Genomic DNA, 14053 nt, shown 5'->3' with positions numbered 1-14053 from the left:
CATCGGCCACCCCTCTACGTACGCCAGTGTTCAACGAACATGTATTTTTTTGTGTGTGAACAATGAGAATTAACTAAATAACGTTATTGGTACGTTGTAAGCGGCTAATGTATAGACAAAGGCTAGGCGGACAAGAATACAGTCACCAATTCATCTTCCCATTATATTGTTTACCACATCTCGTTTGAATGTCTCTCTTTAAAATGTCTCACCTTGTTGACTAGACAATTATTAAAACGACAATAAGCTTAACTATTGTAAAATGTTTTGTTGGTAAGAACAGCGAGATAATCCAGATGTGAATTATCGGGGACATTTATGCGGGGAAGAAGCCGGAAAAATTCCAACCAATTTGGGGAATCGAATCCGGATCTCCCGCGTGATTGTCACTTGTCAGACGCTCTATTGACCAGATCACCGCAGCTTCTTGGATGAGTTCCATACTTTGATTATTTCAATTTATTTTAATATATTTTCTTGTATTTATGAATCTTCTTCACCCTTGAAATGTCTCACCTCGTTGACCAGACAATTATTTCGTAACAAAGAAACAAAAAAATGCTCCCAGGATTTTATAAAAATCGAATGACTAGAAAGTAATAGAGCTCTACTACTTGATAGTAGTAGTAGTGGTATTAGTATTCATTTAGATAATTAATTATAAGTATTATTAATTAATTGTGATTATTATTATTTAATTAAAGTATAATAAAACAATGGTAATGTGAATTTGGAAAAAAGTTTGAGAAATAACACCCCCCTTGATGAAATCCTGCGTACGCTACTGGTCTGAAGATGTCCGAAAACGTTTGTGTGCGTCGACGTCCGCATTTTAAAATTAATACATCATACGCTATTCAAATGTTTGAATCTTTTTCTCTTTTATTCTTTTATGTCCCCCTCTAGATTCTTTTCATTTCTTGCCTCTCACATCTTGTCGTACACACCCCCTCTCTCTCTCTTTAGCTCATGGGTCTGCCCGATAGTGAAGTTGTCGCCTTGTAATCAAGAAGTCCCGCGTTCGATAACCGGTAGAAGGACGTGGTTCGTGTCCCACTTTAAACTGTTGGTCCACTCCCGATTAGTCTTTCTGTGCTTAAAGTGGGCTTACATAAAAACTTTTAAAAAAAAACTTTCCTTTCCTCATATCTTTTATTTTTATTTATTTCTTCTCTCTTTCCATTTAAACATCCTATTTTATAAGATCTCCTGTAAATGGAAGCCCACGCGGACCTCTGGTATAACAGTATTTTGGAAATTTCAAATAAAAGCTGATATTTACGAAAATTTGGTTCTGATTGAGAAAGCATAACTTCTAAGTTCGAGTCCAAGGTATTTAGCTTTGTCGGTCCAGAATCCGGCCAGGAAAAAGAAGCGATTGGTTCTTAATATACATGTTTGTTGGTCTTGAGGGACGGTTATACTGTGAACCCAATTTCAAGGACAAGCATTTACATTTTGACGTCTCTTAGAAATTTTTTTTCTGCCATTACTCATAAATGAGACTTTTGTAGTGAAATCTGTGAGCAATGACATCTTGTCGAGTAACTTTTCCCCTCGTTTTGCCCAACTAGTCCCGATCATGAAGGCTGGATGCTGGACTCCTTCCAGAAGACGCCTCCGATGTCCACCTACATGGCCGGGATCGCCATCACGGAGTACGAGAAGAGAGAGAGGTCGGCTGGAGTGACCAACGTCGCCCTGTGGACCCCCAAAGGAGCCCTCGACACCAAGGAGTACCTTTCGGAGTACGTGGTGGACCTCGTCCAGTACTACGAGAACTACTTCGATACTCCGCACCCACTGGGCAAAGTGGACGTGTTTTTCCTTCCTGAGAAGCGCCAATATGTTTCAGACTGTTGGGGCTTGACTTGGATAACGTGAGTGAACTTGGAATTGTTGTAATATTGTTTTGTAATGAAGAAGGATAGATGAAGAAATCACAGATAGAGATTTTGCTGATATAACTTTTAATTGTATGTACTATTATCATGATAAAAAACGCTACACGGAATACTGGTAAATCTGTTTGAGACATTTAACCAGGGTCGTTAAAGGTCCAGGATTTTTAAATAAATTCAATTCCGGTCCCGGAGAGAAAATCATCATGCGTAAGTGGGTTCTGGACCGTAAGGAACTTTTTTATCTGTAAAGTATTTCAATTCGGTCCACGAACCGTTTTTCCGGATGAATTTCAATACGGTCCAGGAAATTTTTTCCGGCTCAATTTAAATACGGTCCAGGAACCTTTTTCAATGAAACAATACGCAGCTTGAACCGAATTTAAATTGTGTAAGAAGAAAGGTCCCGGTCCTGCAGAAGAACCCAATAGAATTTATGTTTACCTGGACATTTAACAACTCTGCATTTTACTTCTTATTGGCTGTAAAAAACACACCATCTTCTGTTTTCCGAACTTTTTAAACTTGTGTATTGTGATATCTTGCACTCGGAATGAATACGTTTTATCTTTTGACAGGAACATTGAGTATGAGAATTATGAGAAGTTGTATCTTGCAAGAGTTCTAGCAGGCCAGTGGCTAGGAGGACTGGTGACTCCTGATTGGTGGGACGATGTGAAGCTCGAAGATGGGTTAGTCTCATTGCACGCAGTCGAAGCTCAATACGCGGTAAGTAAATGTGGTCAATATTTTCTCAATCTATAAGCTTATTTATTACACACTATAGTGACGCCAAGAAGAAATTTCCATTGGTTGCTTCTTATGAAGTACAATGGTGCAACGTTCACTACAATGCACGGCGCCCCACTGAGAAGGGTTAAAGGATGGGTAATTATTTAAGTTAGGCTCTGATTCAGTTTCCAAGGCTACTAGGACACTTTCTTGTTCTCATTTTTGTTAAGTCGTTGTCACTTTGTTTCAACCTTTATACTTTTCTTCTCAGTTTCTTTTTATGCTTCCATCTACCTGCCTCTCTTTGTTCCTCTGCTACACTCTTCCTTATCGCTTTCATCCCGTTTCTCTGTTTTCATCCTTCTCCCTTGGATCTTCACGATGTTGTAGTGGCATTGTCATCGCTTTGTAATCAAGGGGGTCGAAGATTCGGTGAAGGGCAGTAAAGGAAGAAAGAAGGTAAACAAGCAGGAGAGGGGGAAGAGAAAGAAACAGACAGGTGGTTTGACATAAGGAGTATGGGGAAAGCCACAGAGACGATAAGCAAAGTACTTAGAAAAGCGCATTAGAACATACAGAAAGGGAGGCCGCAACATTTTAAGGATAACGAACAAGAAGAAGGAAGAAAACCGAAAAGAGGAAGGGATTATCTATGAGGTTTATGTATATATAACATAAAAGAGACTGAAAGACAGGTTGAAGAAACATAATGATGATGTATGACTAAAGAGGGAGAAAAATGCTATATTCAAGCACACAAAAGAAACGGAACACGCTATAGAATGGGAGAAGACTAGGAGTATAGGGAGGGAGAAGAGAGGACTAGTGAGGAAAGAAAGAGGCCAAGGAAATAGAGAAAAAGGAGAAGAAACAATGAACTGGAAGGAGGGACTTGAAAATCAACAAAGAATGGAAAGGAGTGTTAGAGTGGAAAGGATGAGAGAAAGGAAGGAAGAAATATGAAGGAAGATAGTAAGGATATTAAAAAGGAGGGAAGGTGTCCAGGAGATAAGGAATCTGTCTATGTCCAGAAGCAGAGGAATTGATAAGGCACAGACTCTCACCAGGTACCTGTCAATCACCTGTCAGGTATTGTCAATTACCTGTCAGGAGATTCGACACTCAGGAATTCCTGACAGGAAATGTCTTCAGATGGGAACTGGAGCCTTCATGTTGTTTTGTGTATGGGCCCTGTACTGGGAATATATCAAAACAAGACCCTGTTAGAGAGTGTAAACATTACGTTTCTAGTGTATATTTTTTATACACTAAATTTTACCTTGGTCAGCATTTTCATGTTTTATTAACATGGAAACAAGGCTTAACAGAGTTACGACGAAGAGATAGTAAAGTTCCTTACGTGAGGATGATTTTTACAATTTTACTTGAAATGAATATAAGAACACTTATGATTAATAAAATAATTATAAATATACGAAATATAGGATAATAAATCCTTTTTTATTGTCAACGAAATAAGTGTGATGGTAAATGTTGCCTCAGTCATTTACTTAATTCCCTGCTACGTCCATAACTATCGGGACATCTATATAATTACTTGTATATATTTTTAAAATTTTTTGTATTTTCTGTGTATCCTATTATATAGTTCTAGGGTACTAATTTGAGATTATTTCATATAGGCAGTTCCCAGCATGCGCAAGGAGATGTCGTACGTGTATGCATTGTTCTTTGCTTACGGAGACGAGGACGTGTCATACTTGTTGCGGGAAGCAGGATGGATGGCACAACATGGTACGAAAAAATTGTTTTAATAATTTTCGGATTCTGTTTCTATTGTTCCCGTATATGTATGTCATAGTCCTTTATATAGATAAAATGATAAGATTTCAATTTTCTGGGTTAATTCATGTAACTCAACTTGTCCACAGATACAAGATAACTGTAGTTATTCCAGAATTAAGAACCTTAGTTAAGTGGTATGATGCAGACCTCCGTCATGGAGCATTTATCACAGCTCGTTACGACGACAGGGGTACCGGGTTTGCATGAGTGTTCTTTGTGAGTGTTCCTTCGTCAGTTTCATCATATCATCACTCATCCTCATCTTTGCGCTTAGCTAAACTTGGCGGAAATGGGAATTAAAATAAGCCAAATCAATTAAATCATTAAGTGGTATGATTTCATCACACGCACTATGTACAAGATACACGCGGAACATTTTCCATCGGAATTAACCCATTAGATTTCTTACAATTCATGTGGATTTGTTTCCATTGAATTTCTATTATTCAATTACTTCTATGGCATTTATGTATACAACAAGAATGTATATAACAGCGCTTATTCAATAATATATTTATTTTGTCTTACTTTTTCAAGGGAATTTGTAAATGTAAAGTTGCAAGGATTAAATTAAATTACAAGACATACTAGAGTTAATTCTGTTAGCTTTGGATTTTCAGAACTTTTGCCTAGAATTAAACAAAAATGAAATTGAATATTCCATGATTATAAACATGCTTCGTCTCAGAGTTATCAATCTAGGAATGTGTGAATGAATCTCTGAGAATAGGTGATGAAGAAATGACATTTGATTAAAATCTCATTGTCGTATTTAGTTGTAAATGTGTGATTAGCGTTCTGAAAGAAACAGAAGTTGATCTAACCAAAAGGTTGGTATCTTGTTTTTCAGAACGTGTGATTTTGTCTATGTTCAACGAAACCCTATCTCCCGTTAGTCACCAGAAGACACTTAGGAGGCTGATCAATGAGAAGTAAGTATTCAGCAGATTGCTTTCTTGCTTTTGTGTTTTGCGTTCCCTTATTGTATTCCTCTGTATCTACCGTACTTATTTGCATTATCTCTCCATATGTATATCTTCTCGTTCCATCTGTATCTCGTGTTTACCTGTGTCTTTTTCTCCCTCTCTCTCTGCGTTTGTGTGCCTGTGTCTTCTTTTTCAATCTCCTGCGTCTGATTGTGCCTCTGTTCCACCCTCTCTCAGCAACCCCCTCTGCATGGATTTATTCCCATCCTCTGTCCATATGCAATTCTTCCCTTCTTCTTATCTGTCTATGTCTATCTGTGCCTGTCTGTGTGTGTGCCCCTCTCCCGCCTCACTAGATTTTAGCTGTGTCTTCTTTCACTATCTCCTGTGTGATTATCCCGCTACCCTCGGTTCCCCCTCACTGTATTCCCCTGCATCTATCTATTCTCTCTCCTTGTGTGTAACTATATTTACCTTTTTTCTGCCTGTGTTTGTCTCTTCCCCTCGCTGTGTTGGCATTTATGCGTGTCTCAGTCTTCTTTCTCAGTTTCCTGTCTTTAATTGAACCTCTACCGCCCTCTCTAATTGAGTTCCTCTGCATAGACTCATTTTTTCTCCATCTGTGACCTCGTTTCCTTTTCTCTTTGTCTGTGTATCCGATCCCCTCCTCCTCCCTCCTCATTTCTTTCTTTGTGTCTTTGTCTTCTTTCTACATTTCATGTGTCTGATTTCGTCCCTTTCTCTCAAATGAATTTCATTGGATCTATTATTCTTTCACCGTGTGTGTAACTTTTCTTCCTTTTTTTCAGACTGGACCCAGTGTGTACGATTGTCTCTCCCTCATCTCTCTCGGCGTATATGTGTGTCTCTCTCTTCTATCTGCACCTCCTCTGTTAGATTTTGCCTCTGGCTCCATTCATTCTCTCTCCAAGTTTAAAATGCTCTACCGTTGTCTGTATTCTAAATCTGTCTCTCTATTTCTCGCACCTCTTTCTCGACATTCATGAGTGCCTGTTCTAATATTCTTTCTCCGCCTCCTGTGTCTGTTTTTCCTTTTCCTCCCCCCTCATTTATTCCTCTGGTTTTGTTTATTACTATTCCCTCTTCTTGTGTACATCATATTGTTCACTTTGTCTATCTATGCTTCTGTTCCTCTCTTTTGATACATTGAACGTCGCCATAGTATACCGATCAGCAAGTATAGACATCAAAACGAACAACCTGTCTTAGTAACGTTCTGCTGGTTCTACGCTATACGACATCGAAACTGGCATTTTATATTCCATATGTATGCAGTTATACGTCATAGATTTGCGGTTGTGACTGTTTTCTGTCAAAAACGACAGTTGTGAATACACTGAAAACTGGTATCAATCAATCAATGAAGGCAAGGACCGAACTGGAGTCTAACTACCTTTGGACAAAATTCACGATATCGTATTTTAACGCAGAATCAAAGTAGCATAATATGCATATATACTGATGATGCATGCATGATCTTAGGAGGAGGAGTTAAATGCTGCAATTTCAAACGACAGGAGTCTCTTGCCATGATTCTGTTTCCGTGGGATGTTGTCGCTTTTAGAAAACTGGCCGACGGAAAATACAGAGCATTCCCTGACATTCGCTACGAGACTCGGCTGCAAGCGGCCCGGCATCAGGGCTTGCCTTTCCCGGTGAACGGGTACGCGACAGTCGCTTATATTAAACCTCGTAAAAAACGTTTAGAGTAACAGGGTCAGTTCTGAATAAAAGTGGAAAGAAAAATGGGGAAATAAAGTATACAAAGACAATCCGCACACCATCCGTGAGTTAAAAGAGAGTATTGTACGAAAAATCGGGAGAATTACAGTAGACGAACTTGCACGTGTAAATGCCAATTCCCTTCGGAGATGCCAGGAATATGTTGCAGCAGAGGGACATCATTTTCAATACCTTCTGTAGTCAAGGTTAGTACACAATATGAAAACTGTAATTTTACTAGCCGACTCTAGCGACTGTCTCTGAACCGTTCACCGGGAAAGACAAGCGCTGATGCCGGGCCGCTTGCCCCCGAGTCTCGTAGCGAATGTCAGGTAATGCTCTGTATATACCAGCAGCAAACTTAAAATTTTTATAACTTGGCTACATGCATACGGCATAGAAAATTCGCATTATACGAAGTTTTGTAATGTCTTAACGGACCTTACTCAGCAAAACTCTACAAACAAAAGTTGTTCGTCTTGGTGTACTATACCCATTGTGAAAGTTCGTCAGTGTTGTATGGTGACACCCTCTATATGTGTGTGTGTGTGTGTGTGTGTGTGTGAGGGAGAGAGAGAGAGAGAGAGAGTGGGAGAGAAAGAGATAGATAGATAGAGAGAGAGAGAGGGGGTTTAGTGTGTCTTCTTGACTTCTATCTGTATCTCCTATCTCGTAACGCTGATAATGTCTCTCTCTTCTTTTCTCTTACTCTCTATGTGCGAGTTTCTACGCCTTTCGTTTTCTCTACTTCGATCTCTCTCTTTCTGTCTCTGTCCTCTAGTTACCTGGCTTTCTCTCTCCTCTCTTTCCTTCTCCTATTTCTCTCTCACTGGCTTGAATTTCTATTTCTGCCAATCCTGCAGTTTTCTTCTCTTTCTATGTCTCCTTGTATGTCGTATTCCTTTAGCATGTCGCTCTCTTACTCTTTCTCTGTTACACATACTAACGCCGGAAGTACTAATCGCATTTCTCTTCCAAAGGAAATTCTCAACCTACACCAAGGACTATTTCTCGCAAATTTACGATGAAACTTGCCACGAGGACGGAACACTACCGCAGGACGTATCATTTGCTGACATGGAAACCACGTGGAGCGATCACCTCAGGTTTCCTCTGGTCACCATCAACAGAAACTACAATAACAACACAGCAACGTTGAGTCAGGTAAAATAAACTTCCATATTCTAATTATACGCTATGGGCAATATGAATCCTTTCAACACACACACACACAATATACATACATACATTATATATATATATCGTCGCATCAACGCCAGAATTACGAATATGCAGATATTATTGATTTTTACTTAGGTCAGTTTCCCTAGTTTTTGTTGATAGATTCCTTTGCTAACTTATAGCTATAACTTAACTAAATTGAGAGTAATAAGTATTTTCCATATCCCATTACACAGATGACAACTTTTAAACAAAGGTATAATCTGGTTTTACCCAGGTCATTGAATATTCAAAAGATTTTTATCTCAAAGCAAGATTTTGCACATACGTTTTTTTCCATTGGTGCGACAATAGTGAGAGATATACAAAAAAACTATACTACACCTTTAAATTATAGGGCTTAAGGTATAAACATTCTATACAAAATAATAGAGACAACATTTTCTGTTAACATATTTGCTAGTTCTTGGCTGAAACAAACATGTTGACAGGTTGCTAGTGTTTGGCTGTCATAATAGAAGGGATTCGACTTTAGAAATAAAGGAACCATTTTTGTGATGTGCATATTTAGACTGAAACAAAATGTATGGAATATATGCAAGTAACCAGTAGCGTACGCAGGATTTCATCAAGGAGGGTTATTTCTAAAACTTTCTCCAAATTCACATTACCATTGTTTTATTATACTTTAATTAAATAATAATAATCACAATTAATTAATAATACTTATAATTAATTAAATAGCTGACTTACTACTAATAATAATACTAATACCACTACTACTATCAAGTAGTAGAGATCTACATAAATATAGTATTTATGAAAACAATAGAACGAAATTACTTCCTAGTCATTCGATTTTTATCAAACCCTGGGAGCATTTTTTTGTTTCTTTGTTACGAAATAATTGTCTGGTCAACGAGGTGAGACATTTTAAGGGTGAAGGGGAAAAAAAAATAATAAAAATGAAATAATCAAAGTATGGAACTCATCCAAGGAGCTGCGGTGGTCTGGTCGGTAGAGCATCTGACAATCACGCGAGAGATCCGGATTCGATTCCCGAAATTGTTTGGAATTTTCCGGATTCTTCCCTGCTTAAATATCCCCGATAATTCACATCTGGATTGTCTCGCTGTTCTTACCAACAAAATATTTTGCAATATTTAAGCTTATTGTCGTTTGAATAATTGTCTAGTCAACAAGGTGAGACATTTTGAAGAGAGACATTCAAACGTGCTGCGGTAAACAATGGGAAGGCGAACTGGTGACTGTATTCTTGTCCGCCTAGCCTTTGTGTATACATTAGCCTCTTACAACTAACCAAGAACTTTATTTAGTTAATTCTCATTGTTCACCATTTTTGTCTTTGAATACAACTTTAATAGACTGAAAAGCTCCAAAAATACGAAATATTTTATTATGCATCCTGCCCTCCAAAACGAAGCCATGTGCTATCCACATTTACTATTCCAGCCCCTCCCGAAAAAAAAAATACTGCGTACGCCAGTGTATTGAACATTGTTGCAACTGAGATACAAAACATTTAAATCATAGTTTCCCTCATATTTTATTTTCAAGAACTCGTGTTTATTTTCAAGGCATCACTCTGAAAGAAGTGTGTGTTTGGAATGCTGTGCTTTTCTGCATGCTGCATGGAAATAATAATTCAAATTATTATTATTATTAGTAGTAGTAGTAGTAGTAGAAGTAGTAATAGTAATAGTATTGTCCAGATCTTTGACTGTGATAAATTGGCCATTTAAATTTTTTCCACAACATTTTTCTTAATATTTCGCAAGCTCAAGGGAGGTTTAAACCCCGCAACCCCCACCTTACGTACGCCACTGCAAGTAACAACGTGTGTATCTCATTGCAGAAAGTCTACATTGAGTTTAACTACAAGGCAAAAGACGAGAATCTGCTGTGGACTATTCCCGTGCCCTTCACAACTCAAGACCAGCTTCAATTTAACGACAGAAGAGCCAAAGTCTTCCTTCGGGAGAAGGAACAAGAGATCCAGACAGGACTACCAGACAGCAATAATTTCATCCTTGCTAATCCTGAGTATGTAGGTGAGTTAATCGCTGCGTGGTCAGTACTGCTTTATAGCAACTCCATGTATTTGCACAATTATGTCATAGAAATCAGGTGTAGATAGCTATTGTAGCGACTTGTGACGTTTACCTTTCCAATGGATGATATTCAGCGAAGAACTTCGCCATATTTCAGGAAAACAGATCAGATCCTGCGTTGAAAACATCCCGGGTAAGCATTGTGCGTATATGGTCTTTGTTGAAGTGATTCATGGTATGATTATTGTGATCATACCTTTGCCCTTTACAGTTTCCGAAGACCCAACCAAGGAAAACCGTGGAAAGTGTGTAAAATTATGAAATGCAGTTTTTTCTCGCTGGAAGAAGGCATCTCGTGCAGTTTCCTTAACAACACGCAATATTTTTCACAAGAGTACACTGCGTGATGACGTCAAGTTGAATATCAGATAATCTTGGGAGAAATGCCCGTACACAATCCTTCATAAACTTTGTTGAGATTGTACAACACACGGCACTTTGAAGAATATGTTTCTGTTTATTATCGTTGCTTCATAAATACCCTATTCTTTCTCACATCTAATACAATTCCATATTGAATAAAACTAATAACATTATATCTGACATCGTATTTAATACATCCATTCTTTACCTGGTTGGGGTCTCAATAATCAATTTTTATTGGATTCATAGATACAGGTAAGGTTCTTTCCACATCGAATGCGTTGATTGGGCTATTACCAAACAGCCATTGCATACCTTTGTACTTCTTATGGGTCGTTACAAATTTTTGTGTAATTGTGACATAACGATATTATTATTATATTGAATTGTATCGATATTAACGATCTTCGAACAACATGATATTCTGCAATTTTCAAAGCATTGTTGTATTCTTCCAGGCTTTTACTACGTTAACTACGACACAGACAACTGGGACCTGATCACCCGGTACTTGAACAGCGACAACTTCAACAACATTCCGGCCCTGACTCGTGCCCAGCTGATCCACCACACTGCCTACCTGGGCAAATCACGTGACCTCTCCTACGCCTACCACCTTCGGCTGCAGGTTTTCCTTAGGAGGGACCTAGATACCACAGAACCATGGAATATGGCATTCACAATGGCAGACCACTTGGGCAGATCCATTGACGGTACAGACGCTTGGAAGCATTACAAGGTATTGTTATAGTTAAATAATTGGCGAATATGAAGTATGAAGCACAACTCCTTAGAAGTTTAGTATTAATAGCAACTTCTGTTTTCATGCTCTCTCTCTTTCTCACTCTCTCTCTCTATCTCTTGTGTGTATGTTTCGGTTTTCCCCTTACTGCACCTACCAGTCTCTCTTTAAATCTCTTTATACAGAGGACTAGATTTAATTCGAATTACTCGGAAATTCGAACTGAAGTTTATTACCCTTGAAATCATCTTTATTGATACATGTTTTTGATCATTCGAATTTTGGAAATTTCGAACTTTTTTCGTGTCCCTTTGGCATTGGTAATAAAAGGAGTCCACTGTATTTAAATAATGTAACATTGTTACATTATTTGAGCAAATAAGTCCATGTAAATACGCCACGTTAAAGAATTTGGGATTTTTAAACATTATATTTTAGGAAATAAAAAAATAGCGTATGTGCATTTCAATCATTGCCATCTTTTCAAAAATATTGCAATGTTGCAGATAATGTTATTCTTGTATGTAAGCTAAATAAAAAGTGTTACAAAGTTGTTATTCACAAGCACCTGCAGATAAATATTCCAAGGTTAGAATAGTACTGAAAACTTGTTATAAATACTGATAAATTGCCATGTAACAAAATATAGTCTAGTAACTTAATTTGTTGAAGAGAACCATTTAAAAAATTTACCGCAGCAATAATCCAATACCATTGATTGGAACAGTTAGGACAAATGAATATTATTTTGCTAATTTTTAAAATGCATTTTAAAATAAGACTTTTTTTCTCTAAATATTGAATATAAGTGAATACAACTAACATTGAAAAGTGGTTGCGGGCTCCCCGATGACGCAGTGGTAGCGTCGTTGCCTTGTAATGAAGAGGTCCCGGGTTCAATACCCGGTGGAGGCACATAGTGGCTCGGATTTGCTACGTCCCGCGTAGCAGTGCACTTCACAAGTACACTTACCTTATAAGCTCAGCAGAGCATGCTGGATAATCCCAGGGATCGGGTTGAGATACTGCTTTCCTTCCCCTTGGATCCACAGGTGAAGTCCAATGACAACCCACGAGGTTGTTCTCCTGATGCAGGTATCCACAAGTACGAAATACACTTTCGAAATAAAGAAAAACCGCAATATGTTCAACTTTACGTTTATTATAGACACGCACGTATATCATGTAAGACTAAAAATTACAATTCAAATACTTTTGAACGGTACAGCACGAGATGCGTAAGCCTATCTTTTCCGTAACGCGAAGCACCTCTTGCTACTTCAAATCTCTCCGCGCGACTACTAACCGTTTTTCTGGAAGGAGAAAACACCTCCTCAGTTACACAGTGTATATATATAAGGAATTTAACTCAGAAATTATTAACTTCGGCTTCAGTTCACTGATCAAAATGAAACTTACAACAATCTTTAGAATATTTAAAAGCAAATGAAACGATTAATGTTGAAACTATGTAAATTGCTTAAATTTGCAGCTATACATACTTGTAGATATGTGTATTGATTATAAAGGCGGCCATATTAGAAAATTGGTTGAAGGCATTAATATATTATGAATATATATATATGAATAATCAACTGTATAATACTAATAATAATAATATAAAATATAATAATAATAATATAAAACCACGAAGTAATGGCAAACTCGGGGTTATTACAGATTCCACTTAAAACTGTAGGTCCAGTCCCGATTAGCTTTACTGTGAATAAAGTGTACTTAAAACACCAAATCAACCAATTAATAGAAATGCGGAAACGAGTGATGCGAAATGTGAGATATGCTTTAGCAACATATACATGAATTTTATATAGCTTGTTCATATATAATCACTCATTGCAGGATTATCTCATTTACCTGTCAAATCCAGCCTATCAGGAGCTGGGAGAAGAGGACCAGGAAGGGGATTCCCCATCAAGAAAGGAGGCGAGGAAAACCGTGCGAAGATTAAGGAGTTCTTTCGGAGCTAGCGAGCAGGTAGCCAAGTACAGGCAGGAAGTGAAGAAGTGGATGGATTTGGAGAACCCCGACAATGAAGTACCGTGAGTATTTCTATGATGTTTCCTAATAGTAACTGCAGTGCTGAATGTAATGTGCTTTGTTGTTAGATTATTGTTTGTTTGTAGTGCATGTACAGTGGCGGTCACTTCTGGGTTGTTACAGCTCCATTGACTTTCAATGTGATCATTACAACCCAGAAGTGTCCGTGACTGTACAACTGTTGTGTTCACGTGGTTCATCCTCTTCGCATTATGGCTTACCAGCACAAGATTATCTAATTTGAAACCTGTCCGCCATTTTTGGAAATGCATGAATTCTTGGTTGAAAATATTTAGAATCTGGGAAATTTTGCTATGTATCAATGATGGCTGCATGAACAGCAGCCAACAATAATTGAAATAGGAACAGCCAGCTGAGAATAAATTAAGCCTATTCCTAAAACATTCAGGTAATGTATAGAACAGTACATTCCCACACATATATTTTTTTATGTATAGGACTAAGGCT

At 37.9% G+C, this 14053-nt stretch overlaps 1 protein-coding gene across 5 annotated transcripts in view; it reads left to right on the top strand.

The window, feature by feature from the left end:
- Positions 1–14053, top strand: part of LOC145986703 (aminopeptidase N-like) — an 81901-nt gene that overhangs the window by 15788 nt on the left and 52060 nt on the right. For 3 of the 5 annotated variants that reach the window (XM_083121020.1, XM_083121018.1, XM_083121017.1), the window contains exons 4-11: positions 1575–1880; positions 2480–2630; positions 4277–4388; positions 5290–5371; positions 8089–8272; positions 10167–10362; positions 11244–11524; positions 13388–13587. The exons of 1 other annotated variant lie outside the window; for it this stretch is intronic. In XM_083121020.1, the coding sequence (XP_082977146.1) occupies positions 1575–1880; positions 2480–2630; positions 4277–4388; positions 5290–5371; positions 8089–8272; positions 10167–10362; positions 11244–11524; positions 13388–13587 (1512 nt within the window). Of the gene's footprint in view, positions 1–1574; positions 1881–2479; positions 2635–4276; positions 4389–5289; positions 5372–8088; positions 8273–10166; positions 10363–11243; positions 11525–13387; positions 13588–14053 lie in introns of all 5 variants that reach the window. One more of the 5 variants, XM_083121019.1, reaches the window with a different exon arrangement.

Source organism: Lepisma saccharinum, chromosome 4 (assembly GCF_977018435.1).
Source record: "Lepisma saccharinum chromosome 4, izLepSacc3.1, whole genome shotgun sequence".
Lineage (NCBI taxonomy): Eukaryota > Metazoa > Arthropoda > Insecta > Zygentoma > Lepismatidae > Lepisma > Lepisma saccharinum.
This window is presented reverse-complemented; position numbering and strand designations above follow the sequence as displayed.